The 20,346-nt window shown below is 39.4% G+C and overlaps 1 protein-coding gene across 1 annotated transcript in view; it reads left to right on the top strand.

The window, feature by feature from the left end:
* SLC49A4 (solute carrier family 49 member 4) overlaps positions 1-20,346 on the top strand; it is a 118,400-nt gene that overhangs the window by 15,243 nt on the left and 82,811 nt on the right. Inside the window, exon 2 of the mRNA XM_077118147.1 lies at positions 7,653-7,746. Coding sequence (XP_076974262.1) covers positions 7,653-7,746 — 94 coding nt within the window. The remainder of the gene's footprint in view (positions 1-7,652; positions 7,747-20,346) is intronic.

The following is a 20,346-nucleotide window of genomic DNA, read 5'->3' as shown; positions in this document are numbered from 1 at the left end:
GCATACAATTGGAGGTATTCTTGGATCCCGGGGTAAGGAGGTGGCTCTGGGATATCTATCTCCCCAGCTTCTAATATCTGAAGACAGCAGCTGAGTAGAGAATCCAGTGGACCACAGTCTCAGGAATACAGATTTAATGACAAGATTTAGAAGTAAAGGTCCAAATATGAGAAGCACTACTGTTATTATTATTGGACTTAAAATGGCTAAGAGCCAAGACAACTTGGGTAAGTAGCTTCTAATTGATGCCCACAAAGTTTGTGTGATGGATTATTAATATTATGTAGCCAGGTGGCTTAATTGTACAGCTTTTGTATATTTAACTTAATCTGGTAGAGCTATTTACCGAAGTATAGCAGGAGGTATCTGCTATAGTGCGGACTCCTCCTTGTGCTACAAAAAAAATAGTCTAAGGCTGTCCTATTGTCGATGACAACATTTGCCAAAGAGTTGATGGAGACTTGAACAGCCTCAAGGGCAATTAACAGTGGAGTTAGCAAGTTCTTCAACCACTGCAGTCAAATTGCATAAAGATGCTTCACAATAAGCAAACCAACCCCAAGGAGCTTATAGCCCTATTTCTAATCCTATTTCAGCTGCAATTATGCTTAGTTCCCATTCGTGTTGGATATGGTTGATAGGTTGGTATACTGAAATATCAGGCTTTAAATACCTTAGAGTACTGGCCTTTTATTCAGACATTATTTACACATGGGAACATTTTGACCTGTGTGTCAAAGATGCTTTCTTCAAAACCCTTAAAAAGCAAATGGCTCATGGGGCTTCCACAGATAAATATATGTCCCAAGAAGTTTTCTGTAGGGCTTGTATTTACCAAAATATTTTAGGACTATCTAAGGTTTTGTTCAGATCACGACAGAGGGCTGATAAAGGGCCTACTTTATAAGGTTCATGTAAGGACGGTGATTTGAGGAGGACTCTTTACAAGTTTTCTTCCATTGTCCCATTTTCTTAGCTTTTTATATGATAGTTCCCAGTTTGGGTCATTTTCAGATGTTTTGATGGTATAATAGATATAAACATCTCCTTCTATAGTTATAATTCACTGTATGATTGCATGTTGCTTTATTATAGTTGTCAGCATAGACCCAGAATTTATTAACTCCATGTTCATATACAATGTGGGGCAACTCCTCCTAAGTAGGGAGGAACTTAGGAGCAGAGTTCCATATCCCTCATTCCTTTCCTGGGAATGGTTATAATAGGGGGTAAGTTCAAAGCAAAGGGAGGAGCTAAAGGTGAGCAGCTCACCTTTTATGGGAAGCTCAATCTTAAGATCCTGGTGACCCATTAGTGAGACTGACTCAGGAGCTTGGAGAAAACTCGTCATTGATATAGTAGTGTAGGAATTGGATTTTATATAGGGGTTTGGATGGCATATCCAACAATTGCAAAACTGCTCTCCCCAGACTAAAACTTATGATGATTTTATAACAAAGTTTTCCTTCCAGTTCCCCTCTTTCATGAAGCAAGGAAGGTTATAGGTGGACAGAATCATGAGAGTTAAAGAAAGCTATTCTTTTAAAATCTTGTAACTTCAATCCTAAATTGCACAATTACAAGGAAATATATTTACCCCTTATCATGTAATTCCTCTGGCTACCAAGAAAGTTATTTCTACCACTAGGCAAGCAGACATTAGTCCATAAATAATATCAAATAGAATCTAGCCAATAAGGAAAAGGAGAATGCATGGCTAAGCAGTTAGCATTTAAACAACAGCAGTTGTTTTTTGTCTTTTTTTTTTTTTTTTTAGTATTATCTATGTTAATTATTACTTGTCTTTGGCTCTTCTAAAAAGTATCTTAAGGTCTGTGATAGTTCACAGGTATAACCAGGTGGTGAGGAAGGATTTCTGTTGGATGGTGGTCTTGCTTCAGTGTCAACAGCTCCACTGAGACTTTAGTATTATGAAGAGAAGGTGGAGAATCACCTTCTTGGGTGGGGATAACTTTTATTCTTGAGTGATGAATCCAAGTCCAGATTCCCTGCAACTTCAAAAGGATATCTTCGAGGTACAGTGGTGGCACAGTGGCAGAATTCTTGCCTGCCGTGCAAGGGACCTGGGTTCGGTTCCCAGTGCCTGCTCATCTATTAAAAAAAAAAAAAAAGATATCTTCAGGAATCTTAGATTGAACTACTTTATTGGGTGAAGCAGAGCAGACTGACCTATTGGGGGGGAACTTCAGTGTCCAGCTTTTCTGCTTAGAACGTTACGTGGACATTTAATTTGGTCAGTAAGATTCATCTGAGTAGTGGCATAAAAAATTCAGGAATATAGAGAAAACTGTTTCGAATTGATATTTCCTACTTGGCATTCAAGGGATTGCAGAAAAGACTTATTGTTTCAGGCTCAAGATACCCCAGTAATTGCTATAGTTCTTGGTAAAGTTGTCCCTGTTTTTAGTTCAAAACAAAGTAGGTAGCTCCAGCGTCAATTAAAAAGTCTATAAGTTTCTTTCCCACTAATGTAGATACCTGCTAGGAAATGGTGATCTGGCTGCTAAAGTTGGAAAGTGCCCCTGGGGTCCCATTATTCTTGGTCACTCTCATCCCTTGCAAGCTGAAGCATTTGGTAGTTGGCTTTTCAAGGTGTCCAGGTGTGCTGGTTTGAAAGGATGTATGTCCCCTAGAAAAGCCATGTTTTAATCTAAATCCCATTTCGTAAAGGCAGAATAATCCCTATTCAATACTGTATGTTTGAATCTGTAATTAGATCATCTCCCTGGAGATGTGACCCAATCAAGAGTGGTTGTTAAGCTGTATTGGGGGAAATATGTCTCCACCCATTTGGGTAGGTCTTGATTAGTTTCTGAAGTTCTATAAAAGAAGAAACATTTTGGAGAATGAAGGAGATTCAGAGAGAGCAGTGCAGAATGGCATAGCCACGAGAAGCAGAGCCCACCAGCCAGCGACCTTTGGAGATGAAGAAGGAAAATGCCTCCCAGGGAGCTTCATCAAACAGGAAGCCAGGAGAAACAGCTAACCGAAGACACTGTGTTCATCATGTGTCTTTCCAGATGAGAGAGAAACTCTGACTGTGTTTGCCATGTGCTCTTCCACTTGATAGAGAAACCCTGAACTTCATGGGCCTTCTTGAACCAAGGTATCTTTCCCTGGATGCCTTAGATTGGACATTTCTATAGACTTGCTTTAATTGGAACATTTTCTTAGCCTTAGAACTGCAAACTAGCAACTTATTAAATTCCCCCTTTAAAAAGCCATTCTGTTTCTGGTATATTGCATTCTGGCAGCTAGTAAACTAGAACACCAGGCCTCCTCTTTCTGGGGGTGACTTGGTTATTTTCACTTCCAGTGGCTTTCTTCTCTCTAATAGGCACACTGTTGTGGCCTCAGTATGACAGTATCTGGGCATACTTCAGATTAGATGGTGGGTGTCCTGGGGGCCTTACCTTTTCTCATGTTGTTTGGCTGGTCCAATACATTTTCATCTGGCTAAACTTCCACTGATGGCTGCTCCCATCAGGTTGGCATTTCGTTTTCTTTTCTTGAAGTTGGTCTTGGTTGTTAGATCTTAAAAACAATCTCAACAGGTTGAGACATCAGCATTCCTAATCATCCTTCTAATTTTTGACATTTTTTTCATATGTCTGGAGCACTTCGGCTAAAAATAAAAGTCGTATTAATTAATCTCATGTTGCTTGGATGCTCAGGCATCCTGGAGTATTGTCTATATGTGTCAAAGATCTTTTGGGTTTTGAAATACCTTTCTGCATTCCTGTTATGAAGCACTCTTTATAATCATCTAATTTAGCATGGTTCTCCTACTCGTTTGGGTTCCCATGTAGCTCTGTCATAGGAATGGCCAGAGCCCCAAGAACATGCTCTAGGCTGTTAGATTGGTGGTCATGCAGCCTACTGGCTTCCTGCTGGGCTATTTTGAGACCCATTCTACTTTCCTCCGGGGTGAGAAGGGTGTTTAAGAGGACTTGAATGTCTACTATGTAGGATTATGAATAGCAAAACAGAAGTAAAGAAAGCTTCCATTTTCCTAAGGTCATCCCAATATGAAGGCATGTTGTATTTCCAAATATACAGATCAGAGGTGGAGAAAGGAAAATTCAGATAAATCCTCTGTAGTTTCCTTGGTCATCTGATCCAGTTGGAACTTGTCTGGGTGGGAAATGCCTTGCCTGGAATTGGGAAGTCCCCGACCAAATTGAGTTCCCTGAATCAATTGAATGCCCTGACTGGGACTGGTCAATGAGGGAGGACTTGAGAAGGTCTGACTTTGAGGAGAAGAGCCACCATCTCTCTCCTGTTCCCAGTGTAAGGAGGTAGGAAAATCAAGGGAAGCTCTAAGTGTAATAGAAACAGGTCTTCATCGGAGCCAGAATCTAGCTGGACCTGTTTTGCTCAGGACTGACATTTCTCTGATTTCCCAATTTCACTTTCCCCACAAGCTGAGACCGAGTACATTTTTTCTGTTTATATCATGATAGTACATCTTTTTTTTTGCAAATGCTTATTTTTGCAAAGGCCATGAAGGATTGAACATACCAAATTTCATCCTAATTCTCTTCCGTCTTATAGAATAGTTCCAGTGCAATATAGGATTATAATTAATGGCCCCATTTCCCAGCCAGTTTCCTCCAGACTCTAATTTATATTAAGGCCATGCTGTGTTACAGAAAAATGCCATCTTTTTTTCTTCATTGGTTCATAACTAACATAAGCCAGTTATCTAAGACACAGTCTAAGGGGCTGCAGCCATTTATTCTGTTAACATTTTCCATGGTTTTGACTTTCAGCACATGAAGATAAAGTGTACACAGAACTAAATAAAGTTAGACTTAGACTTGGTAGACAAAGAGTCTATAACAGAGTGGACCAATAAAACCAGATTCAGAACTTTGGAGCTAGAATGTGAATACCCTAGTGTGACCCTCTAATAACCAGACTAGACTAAGGTGGGATTTAAACCCACAGTCTTAACTAATAGCAAATAACCAGAAAGCCTGGACAAATGAACAGGTTTTGCAAAAGAGTAGTCCCTACAACAAAGTTACTTACCCAGAAGACATCTGTACCTGGAACCATATCTCTCAAAATGAAACTGCGCCATAGGGTTGACGATGCTGGCAAGAATGTGAAAGTGTCCCAGTCATCAAGACTCTAGACTTAACCAGTCTAGGTGGCCAAGCATGACTGGTGACTGGAAATCATCCCATGGGGACCATGGAGATCTCTGAGACCACAGACCATTCGAGTTGCCAAATTGTTACCACCTAAAGCAAGCTCATTGACCAGTGTGCACAGAAGTCAATGTTGTAACACCAGGATTTTGAGAAAAAAAAGAGTTTATTGCAAGGTCAGCCCAGCAGGAGATAGGAGCTTAAGGACCACAGATCTGTCTTCCCAAGCAGAAAGGGTCTGGGGATGTTATACTGTTTGGGGAAGGTGGGCTTCAGGGAGTAGCCAAGGATAGGGGCAAGTGAAAGTGGAACATACACAGTTTGAAATCATGCTACTTCATGCGTGCATGTTCAAAAATGGCAGCTTTGCATGATTGGTGGGTGTGATTTTTACTATTATAGTTAGGCAAAAGCGACTTTAGGTCAGGTCTTCTCCTGACTGTGCATACCCTCCTTAGTGACTAGAGCTGGCTGGAACCAGCTTTAGCAGGTGCTACAAAGGGAGATGAAGCATTAAGTTTTCTTGTAGTGAAGTAAACTTCTTCGGAATAAACATAAGGAGGTAGGAGCTCAAAGTAAATGGAAACTTCTGCAAACCTGTAAGGGAGGGGCTGCTTTACAGCAAAAATGGTTTAGTAGGCAGCAACTTCAAATACGGGAGAAATTTGAAGAAATGTGGTCACCTTTGCCACTCCGACTTAGTATAAGCCACCTGTGAGAGGTGCTTGCCAAATTCGGCAGTACTGGTAATTTTAATAGAAGGAACATTCCACCAGTAGGACACATAGTACCTTATAAAGTACCATTGTAGTACCATGGCCATAGATAGAATATCGTATCTATTTCTAGTTGCCTTAAGTTGTTTGAAGAATACTTGCAAGTTGTAATGTATCTATGCATGGAAAGGATGTATATACTGCATCATAAGGCGAATGGTTTGACAGTCCTTCAATTTTTTTCCCCCATATAACTCCAGAGAACAGAACTTGATCCAATGGGACAGCAGATTTAAACTAAAGGAAAAAAAAAAGTCCTAAAAATAAGAGCTCCCCAACAATGGAATTTTTGCCTTATGAAATAGGGAAATCTCATTTACTGAAAGTAATCAAATAAAGGCTGGATATAAAACCTTTCACTGTGTTGGATGAATTATTGGTTCCATTTCAATTCTAAGTTGAAATGTGATTCCATGTTTCAAAAGAAATATAATGAATGGGATCTTGCCCACATTTTGTAGGAGACACTGAGGTGAGGACACACACATATACCAGGAATAGATAGTATACATTCAGGTTGAAGAATATAAATAATGCAAAAAAAAAAGCTTCATTGGTCCAGAACATCAGATAGTTCCATCTCCCTACCCCTTATTAGTGACAGACTAGTCCAATATCAATTCAGAACTGGCATAGCCCAAACACCTCTAAAGAGAGGGATGGAAGGATCAAAGGTGATGGTGGAATTATCCATAGAAGATAGGATTTAAAAAATGAATATGAATGCTGAATCATTAAATTGATATCTCTTTTAGTATCCAGTATTTCAGAGCCGCTAGAAGTAAAAACCTAAAATTGTGAAATTGTAACCCATGTCAAACTCTGAAATATGTTCTCAACTAATTGTGGTGCTGTGCTTGGAAATTTATAGCTTTTTTGTATGTATGTTATTGTTCACACAAAAAAAGTCAATTGTGATGATAAAAAATATTTAAGCCTTATAGCCTCCTATATTGCAGAGCAGCTAGAAGGAAAAATCTGACAGGATTGTATGGTAGGCCATGACAAACTCAGATCTGTCCTGTAACCACTTGTTGAAGAGTGCTTTGAGAGCTAGTGCTTTTTATTTCTGTGTTTTGTATATATGTTATACTATACAATAAAAAAGTAAAAAAAAATAGACAAACCAAGAAATGTAAAAGATCATTATTATATTAATAATCAAAGAGTTCTAAAGGGTCACTTTCTATAGCCCTGTGACAATCATTAGCTAATTGTAAGATAAAATATGTAATTAACCACTTGTCACTTTTTGTGAAAAAATTTAAAGCAATTATTGGTCACATTACATTGCTTTTTATAGGCATTTAGAGGTTTTATTAGCAGCTTGCATTCAAAAATTAGAATTTGTATATTTAAAACTGAAAGTATTTTAAAATTATTTTCTGTATTCTTGTAGTGTCATGTCTGAACAAGATGAACATTCTAGCCCTTCATTTTGAAAACTTTTAATTAATAGAACTTCTTCTATCCTTGATCTGGTTATTCAGATTTTCTGTTAAAGTTAGAATCATTTCATTTTCAGCATGTATCGTTCTTCCCCTCTCAACCCCACTGCCATGCTGGGAGTTATAGAGAAAAGCCATAATCTTGGAATATAATATCAGTGTGATTGAGTAAAAAAAAATCATTATTCCTAACATTGGACTTATGAGAAGGGAAAATAGGAAATAATCTAGATGTTTTTGTTTCCTTTTAGGTCTTCGAGTAACTGTGCTTCTGACATCCTTCCTTATGGTTTTGGGAACTGGTCTAAGATGCATACCTATATCAGACTTAATGCTTAAAAGAAGGTAAACCCTACAAATTACTTTAAAAAATTTCTCCCCCTTTACTCTTTTGTTATGAGTATACTATTTATGTTTGGCTATAAGCTTTTAGTAAACAGTCCCATTTTTAAGAGACTCAGTTGAGGTCATATTTGTAGCAACACATTTTTTTCTCTACATGACAGTTAATTCAGCGAGCATTTATTGGGTGCTATATGTAAGACACGAAGCGAAAAGTGCCAATAAAAAAGAACAAGTGAATCTTCATGCTATCCAGAAGGTATAATTACTATAGGAGAATAATGGTATAACATAAGGAAGAATTGTATAGTTAATACTATAGAAAAGCTCTAAAATTGCCCCGAGAGAAGTTTTGACTGAGAGTATCAAAAATAAGAGTTCATGAAGGAAGTACTAATTAAACAAGGCGTTGAAGGATATGAGTAGAATTTTGATAAATTTCGCCCCCCGCCCCCCCCCCCCCGGGAGGGTACACCAGGGTGATGGAGCAGCAGGAATGAAAACATGGAAGCACATAAGCGCTGCCTCTTCTGGGACAGGTAAGTAGTTTCATTTGTGTACAGTGGTGTTTTTGTAACCAGGGTCTATGGATTTATTTTGGGGGAGGGGGGAGATTTTTGAATTTTGTTTTCATCTTGTTTATAAAGATTATTTTACCAGTAATCGACTTCAATTAAAATATTTTTATTGATTAGGATGTCAATTCCTTACTTAGTGTTTCTCAAATTAGGATTCTTGGATGTGGCCTTGAGAGTCATTAAGAAATATTTCCCTTTAAAAAGTTCCCATAAGTTACTCAAGTTTGGGAAACACAGGTCTGCAGAATAAGGTATAAGAATGGGATATAAAGAAAAGAGGTTGGAAAAGGGTATTCTGATTATGAAGGGTCTTGATGCCATTTTGAAGAATTGAACTTTCTTCACTAGATAGTGGTGGGAGTTGGGAATCACTTAGGTTTTAATCAGAACAGTGAAAGAATCAGACCTGTAGTAGGTAAAGTACTGATTTTTGGTATGTAGGATTGATTTTAGTGGGTAGCCACTGCTGGCTGGAGACCAGGGAAGATGCTGTGAGAGCCCAAGCTGAAGACATTCTTTTGTTCATGGGTTAATGTATTAGTTCATTCGTTCAAAAAAATTTATTGAACTCCTACTATATGCAAGCTCTCTTCTGGACACTGGGAATATAAACAGAGAACACAACACATAAAAATTCCTAACTCATGGAATCTATATTTCGGTCAGGAAGACCAACAATAAACTACATAAGTAAAACATATAGTATATCATATGTATAGAAGGATTTGAAACGCCAGGGGAAGGATATTGAAATTTCAGAAAGAATGTCCAGGGGAAACCTTACTGGGAGGATAACTTTTTTGAATAAAGACCTGAAGGAATGATGATCATACATCTATGTGATGATATTAAGAATTACTGATTGCATATGTAGAATGGAATGATTTCTAAATGTTGTGTTAGTTAATTTTTTTAATTAATAAAAAAAAAAAAAAGACCTGAAGGAAGTAATGGGCAATGCATTATCTAAGGGACAAGCATTCGAGGCAGAGAGACCAGCAAGTGTAAAGGGCAGAAGGAAGGAGCACACCTGGCAGGGAGGCTGGTTAAGCTAGAGCTCCCTGAATGGCTTCATGAGAGAGTGATAGGAAATGACATCAGAGCAGTTTTGGGGTAGTGGTAGGAATGTGGGGATAGCTCCTTTAAGACCTTGTCAGCTACTTATAAAGACTTCAGCTTTTTCTTATTTAGGAAGCCATTGAAAGTTTTGAGTTGAGTAGTAACATGATCCTGGCTACTATTTGGCAGTAGATTGAAGCTAAAGGTCAAGGACAGAACTAAGGAGACCAGAGAAGAAACTAGTAAAAATATCCGTTTGAGAGATGATGGTGGCTTGGGCCAGGGTAGTGACATTGCTGGCAGTGAGAAGTGGTCATATCCTGATAATATTTTAAATGATTTGCTGATGGACTAGATGTGAGAATAAGAGAAAGAGTCCAGAATGATTCCTTGCAGTGGTAAGCTGTTGTTGGAATAGAAAGCATAACTCAAATGAGAGAGAATATGGGAGAAAGATATTAGAGATGATATGACTGAGATTTCATTCTAGAGATGGGAAATGCTAATTCCATTAACAGAGGTGGGAAGTACAAGGAGAGAAGAATGGGTTTTAGGGACAAGATGTTGACTTTAGTTTGAAACAGAATTTTTCAGCTTCATAGTAAATACTGTTCATTTCCAAATTTTCAAAATATGTTTTCTTTCCAGAAAATTTAGAGTATAACTGTTTCATATCTTGAAGATGGCAAAATTGTTTGGCTTACTGTGGAAAACTAGACGTCATTTCCCATCCACCTCATTTAGGTTTCATTATGGTATTTGAGGTACTCCTAATTTTTTAAACATCCAGTTTTTTTCCCCTCCCTTTAAAAAAAAAAGATGAAATTTATATAATATACAATCAAACATTTTACAGTGTACAATTCAGTGGCATTTAGTGCGTTCAGGTTACACAACCACCTCCTTTCTCTGCTTTCAAAACTTCTCCATCACCCCAAAAGAACACCCCATCCCATTAAATAACCACTTCCCATTTCCCCTTTATCCCCATTCTCTGGCAGCCACCAGTCTGCTTTCTGTCTCTGTGGATTTGTCTATTCTGGATATTCTATATAAAAGGAATCATAAAATATATAATCTTTCATTTAGTAGTGTTTTCTAGATATCAGTACTTTATTCCTTTTTATAGCTGAATAACATTCCATTGTAAAATATACCACAATTTGTTTATTCATTGATCTGTTGAAGGACATTTGGGTTGTTTCTATCTTTGGGTTAGTATGAATAATACGGTTATGACCATCCACGTGAAAATTTCTGTGTGGACATTTGTTTTAATTTATCTTTGATATATACCTCTGGACAGAATTGCTGGTTCATATGGTAACTCTATGTTTAACTTTTTGAGGAACTACCAAATTGTTTTTCATAGTGACTGCACTATTTTACATTCTCACCAGCAGTGTATGAGGGTTCCTATTTCTCCTCATCCTCACCAGTACTTATTTTCCTTTTTTTTTACTATAGCATTCTAGTAGGTGTGAACACAGTTTTGAGCATCCACAGTTTTTTAATACAAATTTCAATATAAGCTTTAATTCAAAAATTCATTCTTTAAAAATGCCTATTAATATTTTATTAGCTTTTCTTCTGTTTTGGGGCCATCTGTGCTCTTATTTCTCTATACTCTTATCCTTTACATTCCTTCCAGATGTAAAATTCAAGGACTAATAAAGAGTTGACTGGATATGAAAAAGAAATAGAGCACATAAAGAAATGTAGAAAGGTAGGAGAGATAATAAAGAGAATAAAGAGAGACTGGATCTTTTATAAAAAGAAGGTAGATTGAATTTTTCAATTTTAAATAAGACTTCATTTTGTGTTAATACAGTGTGTATTTTAAGCAGTATTATTAAGAATGTGATATAGAGCAATTAAAATAAAAATGTTGCAATTCGAATATATATTTGATGAGTAAGTTCAACAGATAGCCAATTTTAAGCTTCAAAGCCATAAATGAAACAACCATTTAGCAATCTGATTTTTATCCCTGTTTCACGTGTTGCTTTTCAGGCTTCTGACCCAGAATTCTGGTATGGTGTCTCTGTACCCTGATTTCCTATATCTTAGTTCCCCTTATGTCTCAAAATAAGTGAATAGCACTTTTCTGATCAGCCATTTCCTCAGTCTAAACTATTCTTACCACCTTCCTTATGGTATTCTACCTCTGTATAGTATCAATATTTCTTTTATCTGCATAGTAGCAATGAAAATTCAGAAAAATTTCTCTCTCTTCTCTTATTAACAGCATAAATAAATAAGGAACTTGAAATAATTCAGTTAAAAAGCATTTCTTCTACATCTGGAAGCAAATCATAACAACAAAATTATAGATGGCATTGTTCTATGGCAATGGATGGCATTACTTTATATTGTAAAATGTGATATTACATGTCCAGTAAGCAACATAAGACTTCCAGAAAGTGAACGTATAATAGTATTATCAGCCATTAATCATAGGTGTATTCAGTGTTTCTCATAACGCATGCCATCTGTATTAGTTATGGTTCTCTAGAGAAACAGAATCAACAGGGAACACTTGCAAATATAAAATTTATAAAAGTGTCTCATATGACCGCGGGAATGCAGAGTCCAAAATCCGCAGAGTAGGCTGTGAAGCCGATGATTCCAGTGGAGGGTCTGGACAAACTCCACAGGAGAGGCTCACCACCCAAAACAAGAAGAGAGCCTGTCTATTCTGAATCCTCCTTATAAGGCATCCAGTGATTAGATTAAGCATCACTCATTGCATGCCACCTTAAACCATATCTAATTTCTAAATAAAAAACAATAAAACACACATTTTTTTTCTTTCACCTAACAGTACTCAACTGTCCTGCATATAATTGGAAACACATTAAATTTCTCCAGAATCGGGTGCAAATCGTTGGGTAATATTCATTCTTAAACTTGATCTTAGCAACTTAAATAGTATAACATGAACAAAACAGCATTACATTCCTCATTTCTGTAACTGATCATGTGGTCGAAGTTCATATTTATCACTACCTTCTGCAAATACCCATTCCATGTTCCCTTTACCCTCAGCAAGCACTTCAGCTGGCTGTGGTTCTTTACGTGGTGGGGTGACCCAGACCTTCATTCCTGAAGTTTCAGACCCATTGGTAGTCTTGCCTGAATTGGGTTGTTGCAGTGTTCCATTGATTTTAATCACAGGGCATGGTAGTACTAAAAGACGCCCTAGGGGATCTCCTATATTCCAAAAAAACTCTTCTTTATCTTCACTATGTAGTTGCAGTCCTAATTCCTCTTGATAGTCAGGGTCAGTTACCCCAGACAATAATGCAATCCCCTTCTTGGCTTGTTGATCCAGGGGCATGAGTAGCCCAAAGTGACCAGGTGGCAGTCTTAGATGCCAGTTCAATGGAATCATTGTTGTTTCTACTGGTGGAAGCACTCCCCCTTTTGGAACTAAAACCTGTAGACCAGCAGAGCTCAGAATTGCAGTAACAGGAAACAAAAATTTTCCTAGTGGATCACTAGGGGTGATCCGCCAGTGAGTGGTGCCACTCCCATTTCCACACCTTGCTTCCTGGACCCATGGATCCTGGCTATGGGAGAAATAGCACCATACAGAGGATGCTGATTCAGAGCATATACAGCTTCCTGGAGAACATTACCCCAGCCTTTCAAGGTATTGCCACCTAATTGGCACTGTAATTGAGTTTTCAAAAGGCCATTCCACTGTTCTATCAATCTAGCTGCTTCTGGGTGATGGGGACTATGGTAAGACCAAGGAATTCCACGAGCATGTGCCCATTCCTGCACCTCATTTGCTGTGAAGTGTGTTCCTTGAACAGAAGCAATGCTATGTGGAATACCTTGACGATAGATAAGGCATTCTGTAAGCTCACGGATGGTAATTTTGGCAGAAGCATTGCATGCAGGGAAAGCAAACCCATATTCAGAGTATGTGTCTATGCAACTTAGAACAAATTGCTGCCCCTTCCGTTAAGGGAGTGGTCCAATGTAATCAACCTGCCACCATGTAGCTGGCTGGTCACCTTGGGGAATGGTACCATATCGGGGGCTGAGTATGGGTCTCTGCTGCTGGCAGATTGGGCACTCAGCAGTGGCTGTAGCCAGGTCAGCCTTGGTGAGTGGAAGTCCATGTGGCTGAGCCCATGCATAACCTCCATCCTTACCACCATGACCACTTTGTTCATGAGCCCATTGGGCAGTGACAGGAGTTGCTGAGGAAAGAGGCTGACTGGTATCCACAGAATGGGCCATCTTATCCACTTGATTATTAAAATCTTCCTCTGCTGAAGTCACCCTCTGGTGTGTATTCACATGGGACACAAATATCTTCATGTTTTTAGGCCACTCAGAAAGGTCTATCCACATACTTCATCCCCAGACCTCTCTGTCACCAATTTTCCAATTATGGTCTTTCCAAGTCCCTAACCATCCAGCCAAACCATTAGGAACTGCCCATGAATCAGTATACAAATGCACCTCTGGCCAGTTTTCCTTCCAAGCAAAATGAACAACCAGGTGCACTGCTCGAAGTTCTGCCCACTGAAAGGATTTCCCCTCACCACTGCCCTTCAGGGACACCCCAGAATGGGGTTGTAATGCTGCAGCTGTCCACTTTCGGGTGGAACCTGCATATCGTGCTGAACCATCTGTAAACCAGGCCCGAGTTTTCTCTTCCTCAGTCAATTCATTATAAGGAACTCCCCAAGGGGCCATAGCTCTGGTCTGGGAAAGAAGGTAATGTGGCAGGAGTGGAAACCCTGGGCGTTTGGGCCAGTTCTTCATGTAACTTACTCGTGCCTTCAGGACCTGCTCTGGCTCTATCTCATATATACCATTTCCATTATACAATAGAGTGCTGCTGTGCATGCCCAACTTTTTGACTTGGTGGGTCAGATAACACCCAGCTCATGATAGGCAACTCAGGTCTCATGGTAACTTGGTGGCCCATGGTTAAGCGTTCAGTATCTAGTAAGGCCCAGTAGCAGGCCAAAAGCTGTTTCTCAAAAGGAGAGTAGTTATCTGCAGCAGATGGTAAGGCTTTGCTCCAAAATCCTAAGGGCCTGCATTGTGATTCTCCTATAGGGACCTGCCAAAGGCTCCAGACAGCATCTCTGTTTGCCACTGACACTTCCAGCACCATTGGATCTGCTGGATCATATGGCCCAAGTGGCAGAGCAGCTTGCACAGCAGCCTGGACCTGTCGCAGAGCCTCCTCTTGTTCAGGTCCCCACTCAAAATTAGCAGCTTTTCTGGTCACTCGATAAATGGGCCGGAGTAGCACACCCAAATGAGGAATATGTTGTCACCAAAATCCAAAAAGGCCCACTAGGCATTGTGCCTCTTTTTTGGTCATAGGAGGGGCCAGATGCAGCAACTTATCCTTCACCTTAGAAGGGATATCTCAACATGCCCCACACCACTGGACACCTAGAAATTTCACTGAGGTGGAAAGCCTCTGTATTTTTGTTGGATTTATCTTCCATCCTCTGACACACAAATGCCTTACCAATAAATCTAGAGTAGTTGCTACTTCTTGCTCACTAGGTCCAATCAACATGATATCATCAATATAATGGACCAGTGTGATGTCTCGTGGGAGGAAGAAACGATCAAGGTCCCTCCAGACAAGATTGTGACATAGGGCTGGAGAGTTGATATACCCCTGAGGTAGACAGTGAAAGTATATTGCTGACCTTGCCAGCTGAAAACACACTGTTTCTGGTGGTCCTTACTAATAGCTATTGAGAAAAAAGCATTTGCCAAATGAATAGCTGCATACCAGGTACCAGGGGCTGTATTGATTTCCTCAAGCAATGATACCACATTTGGAACAGCAGCTGCAATTGGAGTTACCCTCTGGTTGAGCTCAAGATAATCCACTGTCATCCTCCAAGACCTATCTATCTTCTGCACAGGCCAAATAGGAGAGTTGAATGGGGATGTGGTGGGAATCACCACCCCTGCATCTTTCAGGTCTTTAAGAGTGGCAGTAATCTCTGCAATCCCTCCAGGAATCCAGTATTGCTTCTGATTTACTATTTTGCTAGGTAGGGGCAGTTCTAGTGGCTTCCACTTGGCCTTTCCCACCATAATAGCCCTCACTGCACAAGTTAGAGAGCCAATGTGGGGATTCTGCCAGTTGTTCAGTATGTCTATACCAATTATACATTCTGGAACTGGGGCAATAACTACAGAAGGGGTTTGGGGGCCCACTGGACCCACTGTGAGATGGACCTGAGCTAAAACTCCATTGATCACCTGGCCTCCATAAGCCCCCACTCTGACTGGTGGACCAGAGTGATATTTTGGGTCTTCTGGAATTAATGTTACTTCTGAACCAGTATCTAATAATCCCCCAAATATCTGATCATTTCCTTTTCCCCAATGCAGTTACCCTGGTAAAAGGCCGTCGGTCTCCTTGGGAAAGGCTTGGAGGAAGATTAACAGTATAAATTTGTGGCAGTGTAACAGGGTTCTCCCCCAAAGGGACCTGGTCTCCCCTTCATTCAAGGGGCTCTGGGTCTGTAAACTGTCTCAAGTCTGGAAATTGATTAAGGGGCTGTGACTCTTATGTTTTTGTAATTCAGGTTAGACTTCTGTTCACTTGACCTAGAACTCTTTTGTTTATACAGCTCAAAGAAGAATTTAGTAGACTACCCTTCTATTGTATTTCTAGGTACCCCATGACTTACTAGCCAATGCCACAAATCTCTGTGAGTCAAATAATTTTGACTCCTGCTTTGAGTTTGCTGTCTATTATAATAGCCACATCTCTGTCTTTGGCAATTAAGTTCTGCCACCTGGCTTCAGCCAACTCAGGATCCCGTCATCCCCATTGTATCTAAGGATTCCAGCTCAGTGACAGCAGTTCCTACAGTAATATCTGACCTACAGAGAAGTGCAACTACAGAGCTCTTCAGGGATGATGGTGCTAGACTCACAAATTTATTTCTCACTGTTCTGGTAAAAGGTGCATCCTCCGGACATTCCTGGGGTGTAAGAGCAGGCTTTGCATGATAAATCCACTCTAACATCCCAATCTCTCTAAGCCTCTGGATCCCCTCATCTACATTATACCAGGGCAGTTCCGGCATTTCAACCTCAGGTAATGTTGGTCATCTTTTGATCCATGTTTCAACCAACCATCCAAACAAACTGTTAATACGTTTTCTAACCCCTTGATCTATAATATTGAATGCAGAATCTTTGCTTAGTGGGCCCATATCAGTAAATTCAGCCTGATCCAGCCTTATATTCTTCCCACCATTATCCCACACCCTTAAAATCCATTGCCACACATATTCCCCTGATTTCTGTCTCTATAAATTGGAAAACTCACACAGTTCTTTTGGAGTATAACGTACCTCCTCATGTGTGATACTTTGTACCTCACCTTTAGAGGCCTGTTGGGACCTTAGTCTAGTTATAGGTCTGGAAGAAATGAGGGATGGTGGGGGTGGGTCATGAAAAGAATTAGAAATATCTTCCAAGCCATTTGCTTCAGGGCCTTCATTTGCAGTTTCATCTGGTGAAACAGAATTAAACACTCTAGGGCTAATCCCTTCAGGAGGAGGTTGGGTGGCCAACTCCTCAAGGTGGGCTGGAGGTGGGGCGGCTGTGTCCTCAGGGCAAACTATTGCAGGGTTATCTAGAGAAGACTCAGCATGACCTAAGATTTCAACCACATGACATCATTGTCAATCCATATGTCATCATCCCATTTTTATGGGTCCCACTCCTTTCCAATCAATGCCTTCACTTTAATGGCAGACACCATGCAACATTGAGATTTCAGTTTACGTTGTAAAGTTGCTACTCTAACAATAAGATTCTGAGTCTGATTTTCATAGATCTCCAGTCTACGGCTACAGGAAATAAGATTTTCCTTCAGGATACTCATGGAAACATCTACATCTGTCAGATGGCACTTAAGCTTCTTGTTTGAAGCCTTAAATCCCTTTCACTCCTTAATGTAGCCAGTATATCTAACAACAACCAGCCAACATCTCTATACCTATTTCTACAAAACTTTGTAAAGGTGTCAAAAACATCCCGCAGAGCCTGGCTTCATACGAGTGAAGCATTAGGAGAATCGAATGGTGATATTTTGACTATCTCTTTTGCCAACTCACTCCATGGATTGGGAATGTCATTCTGATTATGGGAATCAGAGTCCTTAGTGTTTCTGAGTCCAGTCAGAGTAGAAAACCATTCATAAAAACCCATTTTTAAGATTCTGTTTCTTAAGAACCCCTCCTAGTACCAAGATGTATTAGTTATGGTTCTCTAGAGAAACAGAATCAACAGGGAACACTCACAAATATAAAATTTATAAAAGTGTCTCACAGGACCACGGGAACACAGAAAACAAAATCTGCAGGGCAGGCTGTGAAGCCAACAATTCCAATGGACGGTCTGGACGAACTCCACAGGAGAGGCTCACCAGCCGAAGCAGGAAGAGAACCTGTCTCTTCTGAATCGTCCTGAAAAGGCTTCTAGTGATTAGATAGAGTATCACTCATTGCAGAAGACACTCCCCTTGGCTGATTACAAATGGAATCAGCTGTGGATGCAGCTGCTGTGATCATGATCTAATTCTATGAAATGTCCTCATTGCAACAGACAGGCCAGCACTTGCCAGACAAACAGGTACCACCATTTGGCCAAGTTGGCACATGACAATAAGCCAGAAGTGGATGTTGATAATGATTTAACATGTAATTAACCCATCATAAATAGTAGGGCTATTAAATAATCCTATCTTATTAATAGGTTTATCTAGTAAGTGTTTGGGCAAATTGATTAACTGTTAGGGGGAAAATAATATTGGGCCCTTACTTTACACCATAAATCAAAATATATTCTGGATGGATCAAAGAGTTGCATATTTAAAGTGAGATAGTGTAAGGGAAAATGAATCTTATTCCTAAAGAGATTCCTTTTTTCCAAGCATAAGAGCAATGAAAAAAATCACAAAGGGAAAGGTTTGTAGGTTTGAGTACATAAGCAGTTTGAACTTTTCTGCTATAAAACAAATCATAAAATTAAAAGGCAAACTGGGAAAAATATGTGGGAAATATGATAACTTATAAATAAAATATAATATATAAGCACTTTTCAAATTGAATATAGAATGGAAATAGTAGATATATTTAACAAATATTTTCCAGATTTTGTCATTTAAATTCCTTATTCAACAGGCAGTGCTTACTGACAGCCTATATATTAGTAAGGTTCAGGCTAAGCTTTGTAACTTAAAGCTTGTACTAAAATATGAAGACTAAAAATACAGAGGTTTATTAGTAAGATAAAAGTTTATTCTTCTATCATGAAACGGTGTTCTAGTTTGCTAGCTGCCAGAATGCAATATACCAGAAAGAGAATGGCTTTTAAAAAGGGAATTTAATAAGTTGCTAGCTTACATTTCTAAGGCCGAGAAAATGTCCCAATTAAAACAAGTCTTAGAAATGTCCAATCTAAGGTATCCAGGGAAAGATACCTGGGTTCAAGAAGGCTGATGACATTCAGGGTTTCTCTCTTGGCTGGAAGGGCACATGATGAAGTCTGCTAGCTTTCTCTTCCAGCTTCTTGTTTCATGAAGCTCCCCGGGAGGCATTTTCCTTCTTCATCTCCAAAAGTCACTGGCTGCTGGTCTTTCTGCTTCTTGGTTCTGTGGCATTCTCTGCTATCTGACAATCTTGTGTCTTTCTCTCTTACTGTTCTCTAGCTTTTTCCAAAGTGTTTCTTCTTTTAAAGGATTCCAGTAAAACCAATCAAAACCCACCTGGAATGGATGGAGACACCCTCCACCTAATCAAGTTTAATACCCACACTTGATTGAGTCACATCTTCATGGAGATAAGCTGATTAAATTTTCCAACATACAATACTGAATAGGGATTAGAAGAAATGTTACTCCCACAAGGTTGATTAGGATTAAAACATGGCTTTTCTAGGGTACATAAACCTTTTCAAACTGGCACAGACAGTCATAAAGAAGGTGAGCTGTTGAAGGCATTTAGGCAGCTCTGTTCCACAAGAAAGTCCGGGGACCCAAGTTCTCTTGTGGTTCATTAACATGCTCTCATTCCAGCCCACAGGAAGAAGGTGGACATCTAGGGCAGGTGCCTACAACTTTAAGGTGATAACTCTAGCTTGTAGGTATCATTTCCATAAAATCCCATTGCTACAGGGTTTGCTCACATAACCACACCTAGCTATAAAAGAGAATGGAGATAAAATTCAACAGCCATCTACCCAGTTAAAACTCAAGGATGCTTTAACTGAAGACAAAGAGAGAATATGATACAGTGGGACAGTTAATGGTTTCTACCGTGAAATATCTCCATGTATCCATGTATTTCCCTCTTGTAGAGAACATATCCTTTCCACAAAGGAGAAAACCCAAAGTCCCATTTAGTCATTGCATCCAACTGAAAATCTAGAATTTCTTGGTTCTGTCAGGTATTTGTGGCTCTCTGGGAATAACTTCTTTGATTATTCTCTGTGGCTTTTAGCTTTGTCCTCTGAATGGTTCTTTTTTGTCTATTATCCTCTATGGTGACACCTAAAATGAACATTGGAGAGTATGCCCTTCTTTGGGATTGCACAACTTTCATGTCTCAGATTCTTCCTCCTTCTGATTTGGAGAACTGATGATTGCTTTAAGGATCAAGCAATCTCAAACTTTTGTAGAACTGTCTTGTACTGTCTTTGGTAATACAGTTCTCTTAAACACTTCTTAGGGCTCTTTTTTTTGTAATTAGAGAAATTGTATGTTTATAGAATAGTCATGCATAAAATACACAATTCCCACATACCACCCTATTATTATCATCTTGCATTGGCATGGTACATTTGTTACAGTTGATTCAAGCACATTTTTATAATTGTTCTATTAACTGTAGCTTAATAGGCTTCTGGTCTAATTATGTCTGGTAGGTTCCATGTAAATGTCGCCACA

The sequence above is a fragment of the Tamandua tetradactyla genome, chromosome 10 (genome assembly GCF_023851605.1).
Source record: "Tamandua tetradactyla isolate mTamTet1 chromosome 10, mTamTet1.pri, whole genome shotgun sequence".
NCBI classification, from domain to species: Eukaryota; Metazoa; Chordata; class Mammalia; order Pilosa; family Myrmecophagidae; genus Tamandua; species Tamandua tetradactyla.
Note: the sequence above shows the minus strand (reverse complement) of the source record. Positions and strands in the feature narration are given on the sequence as shown.